The sequence below is a fragment of the Trichosurus vulpecula genome, chromosome 1 (genome assembly GCF_011100635.1).
Source record: "Trichosurus vulpecula isolate mTriVul1 chromosome 1, mTriVul1.pri, whole genome shotgun sequence".
NCBI lineage: Eukaryota > Metazoa > Chordata > Mammalia > Diprotodontia > Phalangeridae > Trichosurus > Trichosurus vulpecula.
This window is the reverse complement of record NC_050573.1, coordinates 53,304,417-53,323,845: the sequence shown is the minus strand read 5'-3', so window position 1 is coordinate 53,323,845 and position 19,429 is coordinate 53,304,417. Positions and strand designations below refer to the sequence as shown.

Genomic DNA, 19,429 nt, shown 5'->3' with positions numbered 1-19,429 from the left:
AGAAAAACCCACAGACTAAGGTCTGTGATTGAACTACAACAATCTTAGGGTAGGTCACTTAACTTTTCTGTGTCTCAGATTTCCTCTCGTTAAAATGAAGGGGTTGGCCCCTCATTTTAAGGGGTTCTCTAAGGTCCTCTTCAGCTCTAAGTGTGTGATAAGCTCACCTTTACTGCTGTTCTAATGGTCCCTGCATCCCCACCTGTTCCACCTGCCAGTGGCTTTCAGGTAGGGTATTTCAGGGAGGAAAGGAAGGAGTTTGGGGGATGGGTATTGCCCCAAATTCTGAGGATGGAAATCCTTGGGAAACAAGTGCACAGTCCCGTTCAATATTCAAGAAACACTAGCCACAGCCATGGCTATGGTCCCAACACCCTTAGGATAAAATACAGGCTATTCATCCTGGCATTCGGTGCCTTCACAAGCTCTGCCTGGCCAAGATATAAAAGAATTCTGGTCTAGGAGTCAGGATACCTAAGTTCTAGTCCCAGCTCTGCCCTGGTTCACTGTCTGACCATGGACAAATCACTTCCCTTTTCTGGTCATCATTTTTTTCATCTATATTATCTTTTTCTTCAGGACTTCTTAAAGTTTTTCCGCTAATGACCCCTCCATGCTTCTTAAACTGTGGGTAGTAACCCCATCTGTGACCCACAGTTTAAGAAGCACTGAATTTATTCTTTATCATCAAAATGGCAGAGAGCAGGGTTGATTGGAGGACTAGATGAACTCTACCGTCACTTCCAAAAGGGGTAAGGGGCAGAGAGGAGACAGGCCAGGTTCAGGCTGCTCTAAAAAGTTTCTAAGAAGTCGATTTGTGCAATTCCCCTCCTTTCCTTCCCCTCTAGGAGGCCCCTAGGATTTCCTGAATTGGTCCGTTGGAGGAAGCATCTGGCCACCCTGCCGTTAGGGGGAATGGGGAAATCATGGGAGCTCAGAATCAGGAGCTAGATGGACTGGTGGAGATAACAGCAGAAGGAATGGGGCTTAACCAACTGACCGTGCTGCACGGTGGATGGAGTGCTGGGAAGCTCTGGATTCAGATTCAAATTCCACCTCCCACACCAGCCTATTCAACTATGGCTTTGACTTTTTCTGAGATTTTTTCTTCATTTGCAAAATGGGGAGACCGATACCTGTGATCCCTCCCTCCTAAGGCTGTGAGGCTCACAGGACATCGTGAGTATAAAGTGTTTTGTAAACTTCAGAGAGGCATAGAAACATCACTCATTTATTGTTAATGGATCATAGACTTCAAATCAGGGGGAATCTTGCTTAGAGATCACCAGATCAGAGATTTAGGGATGACAGAAATATAGATTGAGAGAGGGAAGAAATAGTAGATATTATTTAAAGAGAGAGAAAAAAGAAGAAATCGTAGATACCATTTAAAGAGAAAGAAAAGATCTTGGTGTTAGATGATAAGATCATGGATTTAGAGACTGAAGTGTCATTAGGGACCATCTAATTCCTCTCATTTTTCCAGAGGAGGGAATTAAGGCTCCTCAGAGGTTAAATGACTTGCCCAAGGTGTAAGCAATAGGTGGTGCCATAGAGCATAGAGCACCAGGCCAGGAGTCAGGAGCTCTTCCTGCGTTAGAATCTGATTTCAAACACTTACTAGCTGTGTGACCCTGGATGAGTCACTTAATCTGGTTTGCCTCAGTTTTCTCATCTGTAAAATGAGCTGGAGAAGGCAACGGCAAACCACTTTACTATCTCTACCAAGGAAACCCCAAACAGGGTCGTGAAGAGTCTGATATGACTGAAACAACTGAACAACATCTTCCTGAGTTCAAATACAGCCTGTATGACCTTGGGCAAGTCATTTAACCCTGTTTGCCTCAGTTTCCTCATCTGTCAAATGAGCTGGAGAAGGACATAGCAAACCACTCTAGGATCTTTGCCAAGAAAACCCCAAATGAGGTCACGAAGAGTCAGACATGACTGGAAAATGGCTGAAATTTGAACCCAGGTCATCAGACTCCCAAAACAGCCTTGCCTTTAATGGGTTAAACTGAAGTGGAGGACTGGAGATGGGAAGGATGTGCCCTGAATTTCTCCATAGCCCCAGAGATATCATTTCCCTTGTCCTTGCAGTTTTCTAGTCTGCCAGCTAATCCTCCTGGGGTCTCTTGAGAAGGAAGGAAGGTTTGAAGGTCATTGGAGAAGGTGGAAGAGGAGGAGGAAAAAGAAGAGGAGGAGGAGGAGAGGAGGAGGAGGAAGAAGAAGAGGAAAAAGAGGAGGAGGATATCCCTAGAAGTCATTCTAGTCTCATCAGGCCTAGGGCAGAAGTGGAAGATGGAACTGGTCCCTATCAACACTCACCTCTCCCAGGTCTCCTTTCAGAGTCCTCGGCAGGGAATCAGGAAATCTAGATCAGCCCCCACCTGCCACTGACTCACTAGGTCATGCTGGTCAAGTTTTCTCCACTATAAAAAGAGAGGAGTGGGCTAGCTGGTCACTGAGGTCCCTTCCAGCTCCATCTCTGTGTTCCTATCTTCCTCTTTTCCCTTCTCTGTTCCTCAGTTCCCCCACTTTTAAAAGTGGCCCAATGTAGAGGAAATGCAGCTAGATTCTATAATTTCTAAACTCTCCTCCAGCTCTGATGTTTTGAGGTTAAGGGTGTTTCTGGAAACAATACCCTACCCCAAAGGAAGTGTTCTATCCCCCACCCCTCTGCGCCGTAGGGGAGATGAAGAGGAAATGAGCCTCCTTCCTGTTTCCAGAGGAAGACAGATGGTTAAGGTGACTCTCTAGAGACTGGGGCAGTCAGGAAAGGCTTACTCCAGGAGTAAGACTTGGGCAGGAACTTAAGGGTGGAAGAAGATACAAAAGGAAAGATCTGGAACTAGAAGGGGGACTAACCCCATCTTGGGCTTTTGCCAAAATAATAACAATGGGCAAAACAAGCATTTCTATGGTCCTTTAAAGCCTGTGAAATATTTAAACTTTCACCATTCCCTGGAGGAGGAAGTGGTGGATGGCAGGAAAGGCTTGAGCTAGGATTCAGAATAACACAACGGACAGGATAATGGACTTTTAGAGTCAGAAGACCTGGGTTCAAATTCTACCTGGGCTACTTTCTACTTGAGTCACCTGACCTTTCTGGGCCTCAGTTTCTCTCTTTGTGAAATGAGGGTTGGATTTCATATTAGATAATCTTTTTCTAAAATTCCTCCCCATTCAATATGCATTGGTTAAACATCTACTAAGTTCCAAGCACAGTTCGAGGGAGGTACTAGATATACAAAGACAAAAGAGAAATCAGTTACTGCCCTCCAGAAGCTTCCACTGGAGGTTGGGGTGGGTGGGGAGAAACAACTGGTTGACCAGTAATGACACACTTAAATAGAAACAGATCCCTAAGAGTCACATACTGACTTTGAATTTTGCTGGCTGAGTGTGACTCTTCTGCGTTAGACAAATAAGTAAATAAATACAAAGTAATTTTGATGGGCAGCTAGGGGGCGCAGCGGATAGAATGCCAGGCCTGGAATCAGGAAGACCTGAATTTAAATCTGAGTTCAGATACTTCCCAGTTGTGTGACCCTGGGGCAAGTCACTTAACCCCGTTTGCCTCAGTTTGCTCATCTGTAAAATGAGCTGGAGAAGGAAATGGCAAACTACTCCACTAGCTCTGCCAAGAAAACCCCAAATACAGTCACGAAGACTCAAACTTGACTGAACAATAATTTTGATGGAGGGGAGCGTGTTTAGGGACATGGAGAGCACCGACAACCAATGGGATGAGAAGAGGCCTGGTGTTGGAGGTAGTAGACCTTGAGCTGTGAGCCTTCAATGGAGATGAACAGAACTGAGGAGGGAAAGTGTGCCTGGCATGGGGGACAGACAGTCTGCACAAAGGCATGGAGCCAGAGGATGGAATCTCCCCATGGAGAACAGCAATGATGGGGTGATGGGACCTGGACCCCTAAAAGGAAAAGAGCATGTCTTTGAAAGCAACCTAGTCTCTGAATTTTCCCATACATTTCAGCAGCCTGGGTCACAGGTGCCTCCACCCAAGGCACTGGGCCCACTCCAGCCCACCTAGATCACCTAATTAGCTTACTTGACATTCCTTTCACTGTCTTACTTGGCCCACCCCAGACTGCTAGCATATAGGGATCACTCCTTAGTCCTGCCTAGATCACCTAATTGGCTACTGGATATTCCTTTCACTTTTGCACCTGGGCCACCCCAGACTATTTAGCACCATCCCTTTTGTCTACAGGCACCAGTCTTCTCCCACCCCCACCCCCACTAAGTTGCAGATTCGCTAGGAACCCTGCCCCCTTCTATTGGCATTACAATATAATTTGCCCCCAATTGTCAGGCTTCAGTGTGTGAATTCATTCCAGGTGGATGTCTGCCCCGCTCCCCTCCCCCTCCCCGACATTTCAGGGTTCCCAGCAATCCCAAGCCACATCAGCAAGAGGGCCAGCTGAGCTGGAATCCAGAACATGTGAATAATAATAACATTCATATAACACATATTATGTCCCAGGAGCTTTGTAAATATTATCTCATTTGATCCTCGTAACAACCCTAGGAAGGAGTTTTATTCCCATTTATTCCCACAGCCCAGGAAACTGAGGCAGACAAAGGTGAAGGATCATACAGCTAGGAAGTATCTAAGGTCAAATTTGAACTCGGGTCTTCCTGATTCTAGGCCCAGCGCTCTAGGCTCCCAGCACTGTGCCACCTAGCTTAAGGGGAGCAGTATGAAATCAATGTGAAAAAATGGGCTGGAGCCAAATGATAAAGGGCTTTCAAGTTTGTGTCTCATCCAGGAGGTGACATGGAGCCACTGGAACCTTCTCATCAGGGGAGCAATTTTTATGACCGTTTTACATGGAAGGAAACTGGTTTAGCTGATGCAGTAGCTGAAGAGGCCTGTACCTACAAAGTACTAATAATGGCTCAGTTCGGTTATTTTTCACTCCTGCCTGACTCTTCATGACCCTTTTTGGAATTTCCTTGACAAAGATACTGGAGTGATTTTCCATTTCCTTCTCCAGTTCATTTTACAGATGAGGAAACTGAGGCAAACAGGGTTAAGTGACTTGCCCAGGGGCACACAGCTAATAAGTGTTTGAGGCCAGACTCTAACTGAGGAAGATGAGTCTTCCTGACTCCAGACCCAGCAATCTATCCACTGTACCACCTAGCTGTCCTAATAATAATGGCTAGCATTTATCATTATCAATTATATTAGTAGCAATAACTAATTATTAATAGCGTGTTATTATTAACTAATTTTATTAGAATTTTATAGATTAAAGAATTTTTCTAACGGACTTCCTCTGCCACAAAGAATGCCTCAGCCCCTCTCCTAGGAGGATACAAGATCATTGACGTGTACTGGATGAGAGAAACCAAGGGATGGGAGGGCACACTGGCCTTATCTCTGCTCTTGATTCATTACGTGATCCTGAGCAAGTTACTTCTCTGGGTCTTAGTTATTATTTTCTTTTAAAAATTGTTAGTATTTAAAAATTCCCAAGTCTATTCCCCTTTGAATCCTTACAATAATCCTGGAAGATTCTCTCCATTTTCTGGATGGGAAAACTGAGAACCAGAGAGGGAAAGGGATTTGCATAAGGAAGCACATTGGTGACCTCAGGAAAGAGGACCTAGGTGTCTTGCCTCTCCTCCCTGATAGGTTTTTCTCTGTGGTCTCCTCTTCTCATCCCCAAGCTCCTCAGACTCCTGGGAGGGAGGACCCAGGGAGCTGGGAAGCTGAGCAGGGAGGGCTCTGGAAAATATTGCTTTTTTAAAAAAAATTTATAGAGGGCTGACTTTGGCCAAAATACCTGGAGTCATGCTCTGCTTCTGAAACATTTTAGTTATTTGTTTAATCTCTAAGTGCTCAGGGCATCTTACTAAGATTCTGAATTATAGTAGAATTGCCGATCCTCGTCCATGGAGGACCATGAAATCACAAGTTTAGACCTTCCCCTGCCCTTCTCCACAACAGTCAGATGCTAAAGAGGAAAGTAGTAGTTGGAGAAAAGGAAAGGGAGTCAGGAATCCACAGGAGATGATTTTTTTTGGGGGGGAGGATCTTTTTTTTGTATTCCTAACATGTAACATGGTGACTGGCACATAGTAGGTGCTTAATGAATGTTTGTTGACTGAGTGACTAACACCCCCCTGGAGTCAGAGATCTATACCAAAGCACAAAGTGAAAGTCACACAGTAATTCAGACAACATAATCCCTCTGAGCTGAACCTGACAAAGTCAAATTGAATGGGTTTCAACCTAAAGTTGTATTCTTGGGTTAAAAGAAAATCTGCCATCGCAATGTAAGATGGGCGTGATGAGGCCCCAGGGACAACAACTCAAGGTGAAGTTATTGGTACATGGATGGATCTGGGAACCCCTGAAAGTAGCTCCTTTGTCTAATGGCCCAGATTAAAGCCCATCTGGGCCTTCCCATTTTGTGTAACTATCACGCATGGGCTCCTGTAATTCCTATACACGAAGTCCACCTTTCAAAGCACCAGGCGCCTTCCTCAGTCACCCGTGCTCTGTATTTTTAGGCTTAACTCTTCCAGAAACACTTTTTATTCATCTAACATCCTTCTCAATGCAAGTATTTTTACTTTTGAGAGAGAAATGTTAAAATGGCCATAGTCCCCCGTGCCTGTGGACATCTCTCTACTCCCAAGACAACAGATGATAACATTCACGCCCATGTTGTCTTCCCCGTTGGTTTTGGACCTCCTGGTGGGCAGGGACTGTTTTTGCTGCTTTGGCACATAGTAGCTGCTTGCTTAATAAATGCTGGTTGATGACTTAACATTCATTCACAGATACCTTGAACAAGAAGAGGAAAAGGAAAGGAAGGGGGCAAGCATTTATGAAGCTTCTATTATGTGCCTGGGAGCTTTACAAACATTATCACTTTTGATCTGCACAATGACCCTGGGAAATAGGTGCTATTATTATCATCCCTATTTTACAGATGAGGAAACTGAGGCAAACAGGGTTAAATGACTTGCCCAGGGTCACACAGCCAGTAAGTGTCCGAGGCTGGATTTGAACTCAGGTCTTCCAGATTCCAGACCCAGTGTTTTGTGCCCCCCTGGCTGCCTCTAGGAAGCTAGAAGTCACAATTATTTTTAATGATATTTTCCCCCCAATGACATGTAAAGACAATTTTTAACATTCATTTTATTGTAAGATTTAAGTTTCAAATTTTTCTCCCTCCCTCCTCCCTAAGACAGTAAGCAATTTTATATAGGTATATAAGTGCAATCATGTGAAACATTTCCATATTAGTCATGTTCACAATTTTTTTTAAATGTTAACATTAGGGCAGCTAGGTGGCACAGAGCCCTGGTTCTGGAGTCAGAAAGACTCATCTTCCTGAGTTCAAATCCAGCTTCAGATATTTACTAGCTGTGTGACCCTGGGCAAGTCACTTCACCCTGTTTGCCTCAGTTTCCTCATCTGTAAAATGTGCTGGAGAAGGAAATGGCAAACCACTCTAGTATCTCTGCCAAAACCCCCAAATGGAGTCATAAAGAGTCAGACAACATGTGAACATTCCAGAATAGTAAATAATAGTAGTCATTTCATCTGGAATTAGAACTACACCATTCTTCCTTTGACCCCTCCTCTCAAGGATAAAAAGGGGCTCCTCCCTATGATCAATATCATAATCCTTTCTAAATGGAAGAAACAGGACACTTCCCTCGAGTGGGTCACAGGCCTACTGCTTCAGGGGATGGGAAGTTGATAATCCAGACAAGACAAGACTACTTTTGTTCTAAATTAGGTTTCCGCCCATAATCCAGTTTCCTTAAGAAAGAACTTTTGTTCTTGACCCTACCCACCTTTCTAAGGGGACCAGTCTGGAAAGGGTTTTGAGACTAGAGAAATATTTGTTTCTTCATATTTCTAGAGGCTAGAGAAACTGAAAGGAAGGTTTTTCCGTATGCTTCCACACATCCTTTATGATTTTTGTTGTTATATTCAGTCATTTTTTTCAGTTGTGTCTGACTCTCTGGGACCCCAGTTTTGGAGTTTTCTTGGCAGAGATACTGGAGTATTTTGTCATTTCCTTCTCCAGCTCATTTTACAGATGAGGAAACTGAGGCAAAGAGAGTTAAGTGACTTGCCTAGGGTCACACAGCTAAGTAAGTGTCTGAGGCCAGATTTGAACTTAGTAAGATGAGGCTCCCTGCCTCCAGGCCCCAAACTCTATCCACCGTGCCGCTTAGCTGCCCCAAAATTTAGGCTATGCAAAAACAGAAGGGCAAAAATAACCACAAAAGATAAAAAAAAAATGTATTTTTAAAAAGTCAGCCTTGAGTTGTCTCAGTTACTCACCATAGTTTCTCATTTTTATTCTTTCTTCTAATCTAGTATTGATTTTATTCTGGACTTTAAAAAAGCCAGTGGAATTATTTGCGCACAAACAGCCAATTCGGAAATGATGACGCCATACTTGCTTCCTGCCCATTAAAATATAATCAGTTTCATTTTTTGTTATGTTATTTAATGCTTGCCACAGTTAGTGCTTCTGACTCTCTTCCTGGACCAAATCAATCAACAAGCATTTATTAAGTGCCTACTATATGCCAGGCACAGTGCTAGGTACTGGGGATACAAAAATTAAAAAATGAAACAATTCCTTTTCTCAAGCTAAGGGGAAACCACATAAACATAGAGAGGGATTCATTATACTCAGGCATGAGGCTCCTGTGCCTTTCACCTCTTTCACTTCTTACTCCTCACCAACATCTTCCAATGTTTTTTGTCCATTCTGCTTTTGAATTAAAATCAGCAAGTATTAAAGTAGGTGTCAATTACATGATTTATTTTTCAAAAGTTTAAAAATTTTGTTGACATTTTTCACCTTACATTTTCAGATAACCCCCATACAATTGTGAGAGCTCTCTTGCAGCATAGTAATATAATTAAGCAAAACTAATAATAGTAACCTCACCTGAAAGTGCATGCAACATTCCACACCAGTAACCAAGCTTTCCCTCCACTCCTGCCCTGTTTTAAAAGTGTTTATTGAGTGAACAAAAATTATTTTCTCTTTCTACCACCTCCTGCCCACTGAAAAAAAAGGGGGAGGGCTGGAGAACAAACATTTAAGCGATGATTATTATTCTTATTAATATTATATTTATTATTATATTATATTACGTTACGTTACGTTATATTACGTTATATTATATTATATGATATGATATTATATTATATTTATTAAGTACCTACTTAATGCCAGGGATAGCTAGGTGGCACAGTGGATGAGTGCTGGCCTGGAGTCAGGAAGACTCCTCTTCTAGAGTTCAAATCTGGTATGAGACACTTACTAGCTGTGTGACCTGGGTAAGTCACTTAACCCTGTTTGCCTTAGTTTCCTTATCTGTAAAATGAGCTGAGGAAATGGAAAACTACTCCAGTATCTGTGAGTAAAACCGCAAAAGGGGTCATGAAAAGCAGGACACAAGTGAAAAATGACTGAACGGCAACGTATGCCAGGTACTGTGCTAAGTGTTTTACAGATATTATCTCATTTGATCCTGAAGACTGCCCTGAAAGATAGGTGGTATTATTTCTTCCATTTTACAGTTGAGAAAACTGAGGCAAACAGAAGTTATTTGCCAAAGGTCACATAGTTAGTGGATGTCTGAAGCTGAATTTGAACACAAGTCTTCCTGACTCTAGGCCCAGAGCTCTATCCACTGCACCAGTTAGCTGTAATAAATATGAATAATCAAACAAAATAAATTTCCTCAACTATTATATGTGTGTGCACACAATATACATATACATACAATATACATATATGTATATATACAATATAGTATATGTATGTACATGGATGTTTATTGTACACATGCATATATAACCATTGAGGAAATTTGTTTGACTATGTGTATTTGTTACTGTTGACCAATGATGAAACGTTATCTATAGTCTGACTGAGATGTGATAGATATAGGGTGCAGTATCCTGTATCTATCACCTCTTAGTCAGGATGTGGATAACATGTTTCATCATCAGTACTTTGGAACCGTGGACGGTCGTTGCACTGATCACAAACAACTTTGAAAGATGTCAATTTAATTATGAGGAAAATATCAAATTTTTATATGATTTTTCTGCCTCTTCATCCATTACAATAGATGTTGGCAGTAAGCCGAAATGATTTTCATGGGAGTCTTTTTCCAAGTATGTATCATAAACATCCCAACAGAAGCTAAGTATACGAGAAACTGATATTGTGCGATGCCTTTGAACCCATGATCAAACCAGCTTTCCGAGCACCCTTATCTGTCATTTCAGCGAGCCATCTTTGGTTTCCTGGGTCTGTTTATAACAGAGCTTCTGAACTTTTTTCTGTCATGGACTTCCTTGGCAGTCCAATGAAGGCTATTGACCCTTTCTCAGAGGAATGTTTTTAAATAATTGAAGGAAAGGCTATATGGCAGTTTCGAGTTAGTGAAAATAAAGATGTAATTTTTTTTTCTCAACCAAATTCGTGGGTCCCCTGAAATCATCCTCGGACCCCAAGGTAAGAACTCGTTGATTTATAGCAAGAGTGTTGGGACTGATAGGATTTTCATTCCTCCAGTAGGGCATCTACTGGTCAGTCACAGAGTAATAACAGGAGTGCTAATAATATCTAGCATTTATATAACACTTTATCATTTGCAAAGTGCTTTTTGCAAATATTATCTCGTTTGACCCTCACAATAACTCTGAGAGATAGGTGCCGTTATCCCCATTCTACAGATGAGAAAACTGAGGCAAACAGGGTTAAGTGACTTGCCCAGGCTCACACAGTTAGTCTCAGGCAGAATATGAAGTCAGGTTTTCCTGACTCCAAAAATCTCACATTTAGAGCACCAATGATTAAATAAATGTTTGTTGTTTAGTCATTTTTCTATTGTGACTTCATGACCCCATTTGGGGTTTTCTTGGCAGAGATACTGGAGCGGTTTGCCATTTCCTTCTCCAGCTCATTTTACAGGTGAGGAAACTGAGGCAAACAGGGTGAAGGCTCCAGGGTCACACAGCTAGTGAGTGTCTGAGGCTGGATTTGAGATCAGGGCAGAGGAGCCTGGTGTTTTATCCACTGCAACACCTAGCTAGTAAATGTTTACAGATGGTCTAATAGCCGTGTGATCCTCCACATCTTCTGTCCTCATCACTGCAGAAGTGCCCTCACACGACTAAGGGCACTTGTATTTATACTCATTTCATGAGTCTCCATGGCCAAAGCATTCATCATCAGATTTCTGGTCTACTGGTAGGTAAAGAGATTCTCTCCTTTTGGCTAGCTTGGTTTTCAGCAAGCTGCCTGTTGCTGGACAGGTTCCTTTCCAGTACAGACCTTGCCATAATTGATTCTTCTAGCATGGTCTCCAAGAACTCAAGGTCATTTCCATACCACAATGAGGCATCCTGGGAGAACTTTCGTGCTGTATCTTAGCTATCTGATTTCTTCATATCCCAGTATCCCTTCCTCTGAGAGGCCTCTTCTGATCTCCCCAGTTATGGGTGAGCTCTCCCTCACTTTTAAAATAAATTTGTGTTACTTTGCCTCTGTTTTAAATTTATTTGCCTGCAGACTAATAGCTCAGTGAATAGAGTGCTGGGCCTGGAGTCAGGAAGTCCCGAGTTCAAATCCAGCCTCAGACTCTTACCCTTGGCAAGCCACTTACCCTTGTTTGCCTTAATTTCCTCATCTATGAAATGAGCTGGAGAAGAAAATGGCAATCCATTCTAGGATCTTTGCCAAGAAAACCCCAAATGGGGTCACAAAGAGTCTGACATGACTGAAAACAACTAAACAATGTATAGATAGATATCTATATTTTCCTATATATTATTTCAAATTATATATAATTATATATGTGTGTATGTATTCCTCTGGAATAGTGGTGGGTCATTACTTACATTGGTCAAGTTCCTAAGTGTTTCAGAGTTGTTCGTCCTTACAGTATTGTTGTCACCATATAAATTGTTCTCCTGTTTCACTTCACTTTACGTCAGTTCATACAATTCTTCCCAGGTTTCTCTGAAATCACACCTTTCATGACCTTCAGATTTTTAAGGATTTTAAGGATAGTGGTCTTATCAAAACTTTTGTATCATTCTCAGTAAGAAGGGTATTCTTCACATAGGAGGTACATAATACATTTTTGTTGAATTAAATTGAATTTGAAAAGGGCCAATGGTTTTTAATAAACTGCAAACTCAGTATGAGCCAACAATGGGATGAAACAACCAAAATTCCCAATTCAGTCTTGGTCTGCATTATAACAACCATAGTGTCCAAAGCTAGGGAGATGATGGTCCCATAGTCACACTACACAGAATCATAAGATCATAGATTTAAGAGACCTTCTAGGTCATGGGTTAATATCGGCTATAAATTGACCTGAGAGATAAAGTAGTTCAATTAATCCATTTTATAATAATAGCAGCGAGGAGGTGGGGCAGTGGATAGACTGCCAGACCTGGAGGCATGGAGACCTGGGTCTGACACTATTAGCTGTGTAACCCTGGGCAAATCACTTAACCTCTGCCTGCCTCAGTTTCCTCACCTGTAAAATGGGGATAATGATGGCACTCATCTCCCAGGATTTCTGTAAGGATCAAATGAGATCCTATGTGGAAAGTGCTCTGTTGACCTTAAAATGAAAGTGCTATATAAAAGTTAATCATTATTAAATGCCTTATAACCCCAGGCAAGTCCCTACAAGTTTTGAGTCTGTTTTCATTGTCTGTAAAATGAGAATTATTATATCTGTAATTGCTACCTCATAAGGTTGTCATGAAGTTCAAATGAGATAATGTCTGTAAATTGTTTTGTAATAAGGATAGGAACTGGACCTGTCATTCCAGAGGAGTCTTCCTGACTCCAGGCCCAACACCCTACTATATACTTCATCACCTGTCACTTTTTCAGTAGGCCTGCCCTAAAGCACGTGATTAATAAATGTTTATGGAATGACTGATTCTCATGGAAATGATCTTAAGACAAGTTGTGATCTTGCTGTTATCATTTTATATGTAATACTCTAATACTAATTCTATTAATTTAGTCGTATTAATTTGATATAATTTAAATCAATTTTAATATTCTTCTGTTAAATCTGATAGCTAATAATCATAATTATTGCCTTTATTTAATACACCAAACAAACTGCTTTCTGTAGTTGAATAAAAGAATCAGGATATAAGTTCTTTCTCTGTGGGCTCTGATGAAGTAGATTCCTCATCCTCAAACCCCAGCCTGTTCCCACAGGATTCTCAATGTTTCTGCTAGGTCTCTCTGCTGTGAAGCTTTTCATTCCATGGACCTTGAAGTCACGTAGACCTGAGTTCAAATCTAACCTCAGACACTTACTAGCTGGGCAAGTTGCTTAACCCTGTTTACCTCAGTTTCCTCATCTGTAAAATGAGCTAGAGAAGAAAATGGCAAACCACTGCAGTATCTTTGCCAAGAAAACCCCAAAGAGGGTCACAAAGAGTTGGACACAGTTGAAATGACTGAAACAATAATAATTTGGAGAATATGGTATAGTGATATCTTGGAAAAATTTTGTTCTCCTCCTTATGGACCAATGCTATATTGAGGCAATTTTAGGGAAGAGTTTCATCTGTGATAATGGTCTGATTCCAGTACAGTCTGTTAATCGAGTTCTCTTGGATATTTTGAGTTCTGTATGTTTAATAACGGGATTTGTCATCTGTCAGTCCCAGAAAGATAGTGACCTTCTGATGAATAATTCTAGCCCCCAGGTCACGTCTAGCTCAGTAATTACTAGTATTATTGTGATAATTATTATCTTCATTACACCATTCTCTCTCTTTCAGAGAATTAGGTGGGGCTGTCTCCAAGTATTTGGAGAGCCCTTACAGAGAAAAAGGATTACACTTGTTCTATCTGGCCCTCGGGGCCAGAGCTGGTAGCAATGGTGGGTGGGAGTGGGGCAGGAGGGAGAGCTGAGAGTTTCAGAGAGGCCCATTGTGTCTGGCTATCAAGAGGAACTTTACAACAGTCAGAGCTGTCCAAAACTGGAATGGATTGATTGTGGAGATACTTAAACTAAGGCTAGATTTAGGACTGTGGATCAACAAGCATTTATTAAGAGCCTACTGTAGCACAGGGTAAGCATGGGGATATAAAGAAGGGCAAAAACAGTCCCGGACCTCAAATAGCTCAGAGTCTGTTGGGGACAGCAGCATGCAAACAACTATATGCAAACAAGATAGACACAGGATGAGTTGGAGATAATCAACCTGAGGGCAGGCACTGACATTGACAGGGGCTGGGAAGGGCTTCTTCAGAAGGTGGGATTTTAGCTGGGATGGTAAGGAAGCCAGGGAAGCTGGGAGGTAGAGATGAGGGAAAGAATTCCAGACATGGTGGGAAGGGGCAATCGCTGGAAATATTTAATCCTGCGTAGGAAAATTGGAACACTAATGCATTGTTAGTGGACTTGTGACCCGATCCTATCATTCTGGAGAGCAATTTGGAACTACACCCAAAAGGCAATCAAACTGTAAATACCCCTTGATCTAGCATAGCACTAGTAGGTCTGTATCCCAAAGAGATCATGAAAAAAGGGAAAGGGCCCACATGTACAAAAGTATTTATAGCAGTTCTTTTTGTGGTGGCAAAGAATTGGAAATTTAGAGGATACCCATCAGTTGGGGAATGGCTGAACAAGTTGTATATGAATGTAATGGAATACTATTGTACTATAAGAAATGACAAGCAGGAAGATTTCAGAAAAACCTAGAAAGACGTATACAAACTGATGCAAACTGAAGTGAGCAGAGCAGAAGACGGCAGCATTGCGAAATGATCAGTTATCATTGACTTAGCTCTTCTCAGCAATGCAACGAAGCAAGACAATTCCAAAAGAGTCATGTTGGAAAATGCCCTTCACATCCAGAGAAAGAACTGATGGAATCTGAATGCAGATCCAAGCAGACTATTTTCACTTTCTTTATTTTTGTTCATGGTTTTTTCCTTTTGCAAACTGTAATTTTTTTTTTGCAAACTATTTCTTCTTTCACAACATGACTAATATGGAAATGTTTTACATGATTGTACATGTATAACCTATATCAGATTGCTTGGTGTCTTGAGGAAGCGGGGGACAAAAAATTTGGAACTCAAAATTATATTTTAAAAATGAATGTTAAAAATTGTCTTTACATGTAATGGGAAAAATAAAATATTATTTAAAAAAAAAGAAAGAAAATATTTGATACTGGAAGCAATAGGAAGCCACTGGAGTTTATTTGAGTAGGAGGGTGACATGGTCAGATCTGTGATCTGAGAAGATCAATTTGGTGACTATGTGGAGGATGGACTGGAGTGCAGAGAGACTGGAGGCAGTGAAATCAGCTAGCAGGCTGTTGTAATTGTCCAGGCATGAGGCCACACAACCTGGATGGTGGCAGCGTCACAGAGAAGGGGGCATATCAAAGAGATGTCTAATGGAAGTACCCTAAGGATCCACCACCTTCTTTTAGTTAATTTAAAAATTATTCTTGCTTTTTATTCTGAACATAAACCCCAAATGAAGTAGCCAGTTGTGCAGTGGTAGAGACCCCTGTCTAGGCAGACCTAGAGTCAGGAAGACGTGACCTCAGATACTAGCTGACTCAGATACTTACTATCTGTTCTACCTCAGTTTCTTTATCTTTAAAATGGGGAAGCTGATAATAGCACCCAGGGTCATTTCAGGATCAAATGAGTTAATATGTGTAAAGCAAAAATTTTCTTCTTTCTGTTCTTTTCTCTCCATTAAAAAAAAAAAGGATGCCTCAAATTGCCTTCTTTTTATTTTGCTCCCCAATCCTCATCTGGGCTTGCCTCTTACCCCTGCACCCACACTGGAAACAAGAAAAACAAAGCCTTTGCAACAAATGAGTAATCTAATAAAACAAATTTCCACGTTGGCTGCTGACCTCTTCACTTGAGGAAACTGAGGCAGCGAAAATGACACAGCAAGCCAGTGCCAGGAGATATTAAAGACATTGCTATTTGAATATGTTGGACCCTTTGAGGTCTCAGGGATTTTTTAACTCCTTGCTCCCCTTTGGCTAAGTCTCTTTCCCCATTCTGGGCCTCAGTTTCCCCCCTCTGTAAAATCCTGCAGAGAGATGAGCCTATCCCCATGATAGGCTCCCTGGGACCCGGGTACAAAGGGATATTTGCAGGCTCTAAGGGAGGATAGACTTTCCGCGGGGTGGGGAGGGGGTGCGCTTTGAGGGGTAGGGGCTGGGATGGGCAGTGGGCAGGCTGTAGTGATGGCTGGTGGCCGGCAGGAGGCGGCGTCGCACCGCTCCCGGGCCCCGGCCCAGCCCCAGCCCCAGCCCCAGCCCAGCCCAGCCCAGCCCACCGCAGCTCAGCCCTCCCCCGCGCGCGCTCGCTAGCTCCCTCGTTCCGTGCCTCCGCCCGCCCCGGACAATAACAGCGCTCCTTCTCCTCCCCTCCCTCCCCTCCTCTCCCGGCTGCGATGCCTCGAAGCCTCCGCCTGCCCCCGCCCCCGCGCCCCGCATCCCGGACCAGCCCCGCGCCCCTGCGCTAGCCGGCGGGGAGTGAGGGCGCAGCGGGCGCGGGGGGCACCTCGGGCGCCGGGAGATCTCGGCTCTGGCTCCTCCCCGCCGCTCTCCACCTGGGCCCGGCCGCCGCCGCCGCCCCCGCCCCGGGGGCCCAGCCCTCAGCCCCCGAGGCTGCTCCCCCCTCGCCCCACCCTCCCCCAGCCCCTCCCTGGCCGCCACTGCCTCCTCCTCCCCCTCCTTCTTCTTCTTCTCCTCCTCCTCCTCCTCCTCCTCCTGCCAGCCTCAGACGCCCGGACTGCGGGAACCATGGAGTGAGTAGCCGGGGTCTGGGGGTGTTGGGGATCTGGAGGTCTAAAGGCTGGAGGATCTGGGCTTTGGGGGTCCGGGTCCTGGGGTGTCTTAGGGCCGGGGTGGTCTGAGGGTCCGGCAGCTAAAGGTCTGGAGCCGGGGGCCCGGGCGCTTTGGGGCGGAGGGTCCAGGAACCGGGGGTCGGTCTGCAGACCGAAGGCTTGGAAGCCCGGAATCTGAGGCTCCGGGCGTGGGGGCCCGTCACCCTCCCTCAGTGGTGAAAGGGCCTGCTATAATAACCTGTGTCGGCTTCTAGGGGCTGGGGCTGTCAGTGGCTAGCCCCACCCCTTGTCGTCTGCCCCCATCGCACCCCTGAGAGGTGGGGGGAGATGAGGGGCTTCGAGAGCTTGGGCTGGAAGGCTTCCCGCAGGTGGTGGTGGGCCTGGCCTCCCGGATATAGCCCTTCTCCCGCCTATGCCCCTGGAAGATGCTGCCTAAAGGTGGGGAAAGCGATGCAGGCGGCTAGACTCTGCTCTGGGCCACATCCTCATTAATACTCAAGGGCAGGGCCTGCCCCCCCCCCCCAATCCCCCACCAGGCACAGGTGTTCTCAAAGGCAGAGAGACTAGACAGGCTGGGCCGCAGGGGCTCTTGGGGAAGGGGAGGCTTGGAGGTTCTGCAGTCTTAGACCTTTAAAACCAAGATCCCTCCCCCCTCCATTCTCAACCCCATCCTCATCCCCATCTCCATCCCCATCTCCATCCTCACCATTCCCCATTAAGTTGTGGTCTTACTCCTCCCCATCCTTCCTCCTAGAGTCTAGAGCTAGCTCCCTTCCTGAGAGCTCTGACCATAAAGTCAGGAGTTCCTCTCCCCTTTTCCTGCCTCCCCAAAAGTGCCATGGGCTAACACACACCCCCTCTCCCCTTCGTGGCAACATACCATGACCCCTCCCACAGCCCGGATTCCTCTCAGGAGTAAATGCTTGTTAATTCACGGGCAGCCTCTTCCCCATCGGTCCTCATAGAATGATGGCCACCTCCTCATCACTGCTGAGAGAACCATTGGCTAAATCCCTCCCTCATGCTTTCACGTAGAGCCACAGACTAATCTCTTCCCACTCTCCCCCTACCCCATTGTCAGTCAACCACATAAAGCGCCTACTATGTGCCAGGAACAGTGCTAAGCACTGGGGATTCAAAGAAAGGCAAAAACGTGGGCTCTTCGCTCGAGGAACTCACATCCTAATGGGGAAAGACAACATGAATATACAGAGTAGGGGGCTGTGGGGTATGGGGTCATCCCAAAAGGAAGGCACTGGGGGGATGGGAAGGAGTGGGAGACGAGGATAAGTCTCTTGTAGAAGGTGAGATTTGAACTGAGGCTTACAGATTTAAGAGCTTGAAGGGACCCTCAGAGGCTGCTTAGTGCATCTCTCATGTTTTACAGAGAAAGAAACTGAGGCCAAGAGAGGTGCTAGGCCCCCCTCCCCCCCCCCATGGGTTAGTTCTCTCTCCTTGTCTCCCTCTGATGGTATTTCTACTTAGAGAACAACAGGCCAGCCCCTTTCAGGTTTAAGTGGTGGCCCTTCTCCCTAGGAAGCCCCTTTAGAAAGGCTTGCTCCCCTGCCCAATGCCTCTGGGCATTTCTCTAGGAACCTGTATCCTAAGGTGTGTGGTGCCTTGAGCTCCCAGGTTTTAGGAAGGCACTTTGGGATCTCTGGCTAAACCACAGTCCCATCCCAGCAAACCTAAATCTCTGAGAGTGGTGCTGTAACTTGAAAGTCCAGAAATGTGGGTTCTGCCTTGCCTTGCCCCTAAATTTCTGTGTGATCCTTTTTCAATCAGGGCCTCAGTTTCCCTCTCTGTAAAATGAGCTGCTGTATCTCTGAGTTCCTTTCCAGATCTGAGTTGGTGATTCTAGGAACCTTCTCTAGTCCTCTTACCCCATGACTAAAGAGGCCCCACCCTCGGCTTTGCTTGAAACTTGGCCCCTTTTGCTTTAGAAACTCCTGACAAGCAGACAAAGCCCTATCCCAGAGGGAACCCAGCCCTGAGCCTTGGGGCCCTGGAGGGAGAGGGCAGCCCAACCCAGTCTCATCTTTTCTTCCCTTGTTTATCTTGGGGCTTGCTGAAAAAGTCATCCAGAGGTCCCAAAGTATGGCTGAGCTGAGACCTACAGAGAATTTGGTATAGAGCCCCTACCTTAGCTCAGTGCCCAGTACTGAGCCAGCCTTTGCTGGGATGCAAATTTAGTTATGTTGCATATTTAAGAAGTGTTTGTATTTCCATTCCACACCTTGGGACATAGATTCAGCCCCAACCCTGCCTTCAGGGAGCTTACAGTCTAATAAGGGGGATTTCAAATGCACACCAGTTAAATTATATTAGGAACAAAAGAGACCCAGACAAAGAACTCCAGGGAAATTTGAAGAGGAAAGAAGCTTTCAGGTGGAGGGCAGGGTGGCATCAGAGAAGGCTTCAAGGAGGAGATGGCAGGTGGCATCTGAACTGGTGTTGGAAGAAGAGAAAGATTTCAACAGGTGATAAGGGGGAGGGTAGACATTCCAAGCAAGGG

The 19,429-nt window shown here is 44.5% G+C and overlaps 1 protein-coding gene across 2 annotated transcripts in view; it reads left to right on the top strand.

Annotated features, from left to right (window-relative positions):
* Window positions 1–16,583: 16,583 nt before the first annotated feature.
* PALM (paralemmin) overlaps window positions 16,584–19,429 on the top strand; it is a 30,485-nt gene continuing 27,639 nt past the window's right edge. The window contains exon 1 of one of the 2 annotated variants that reach the window (XM_036740896.1): window positions 16,584–16,875. In XM_036740896.1, coding sequence (XP_036596791.1) covers window positions 16,871–16,875 — 5 coding nt within the window. In that variant the 5' untranslated portion in view covers window positions 16,584–16,870. The remainder of the gene's footprint in view (window positions 16,876–19,429) is intronic. The other variant, XM_036740895.1, reaches the window with a different exon arrangement.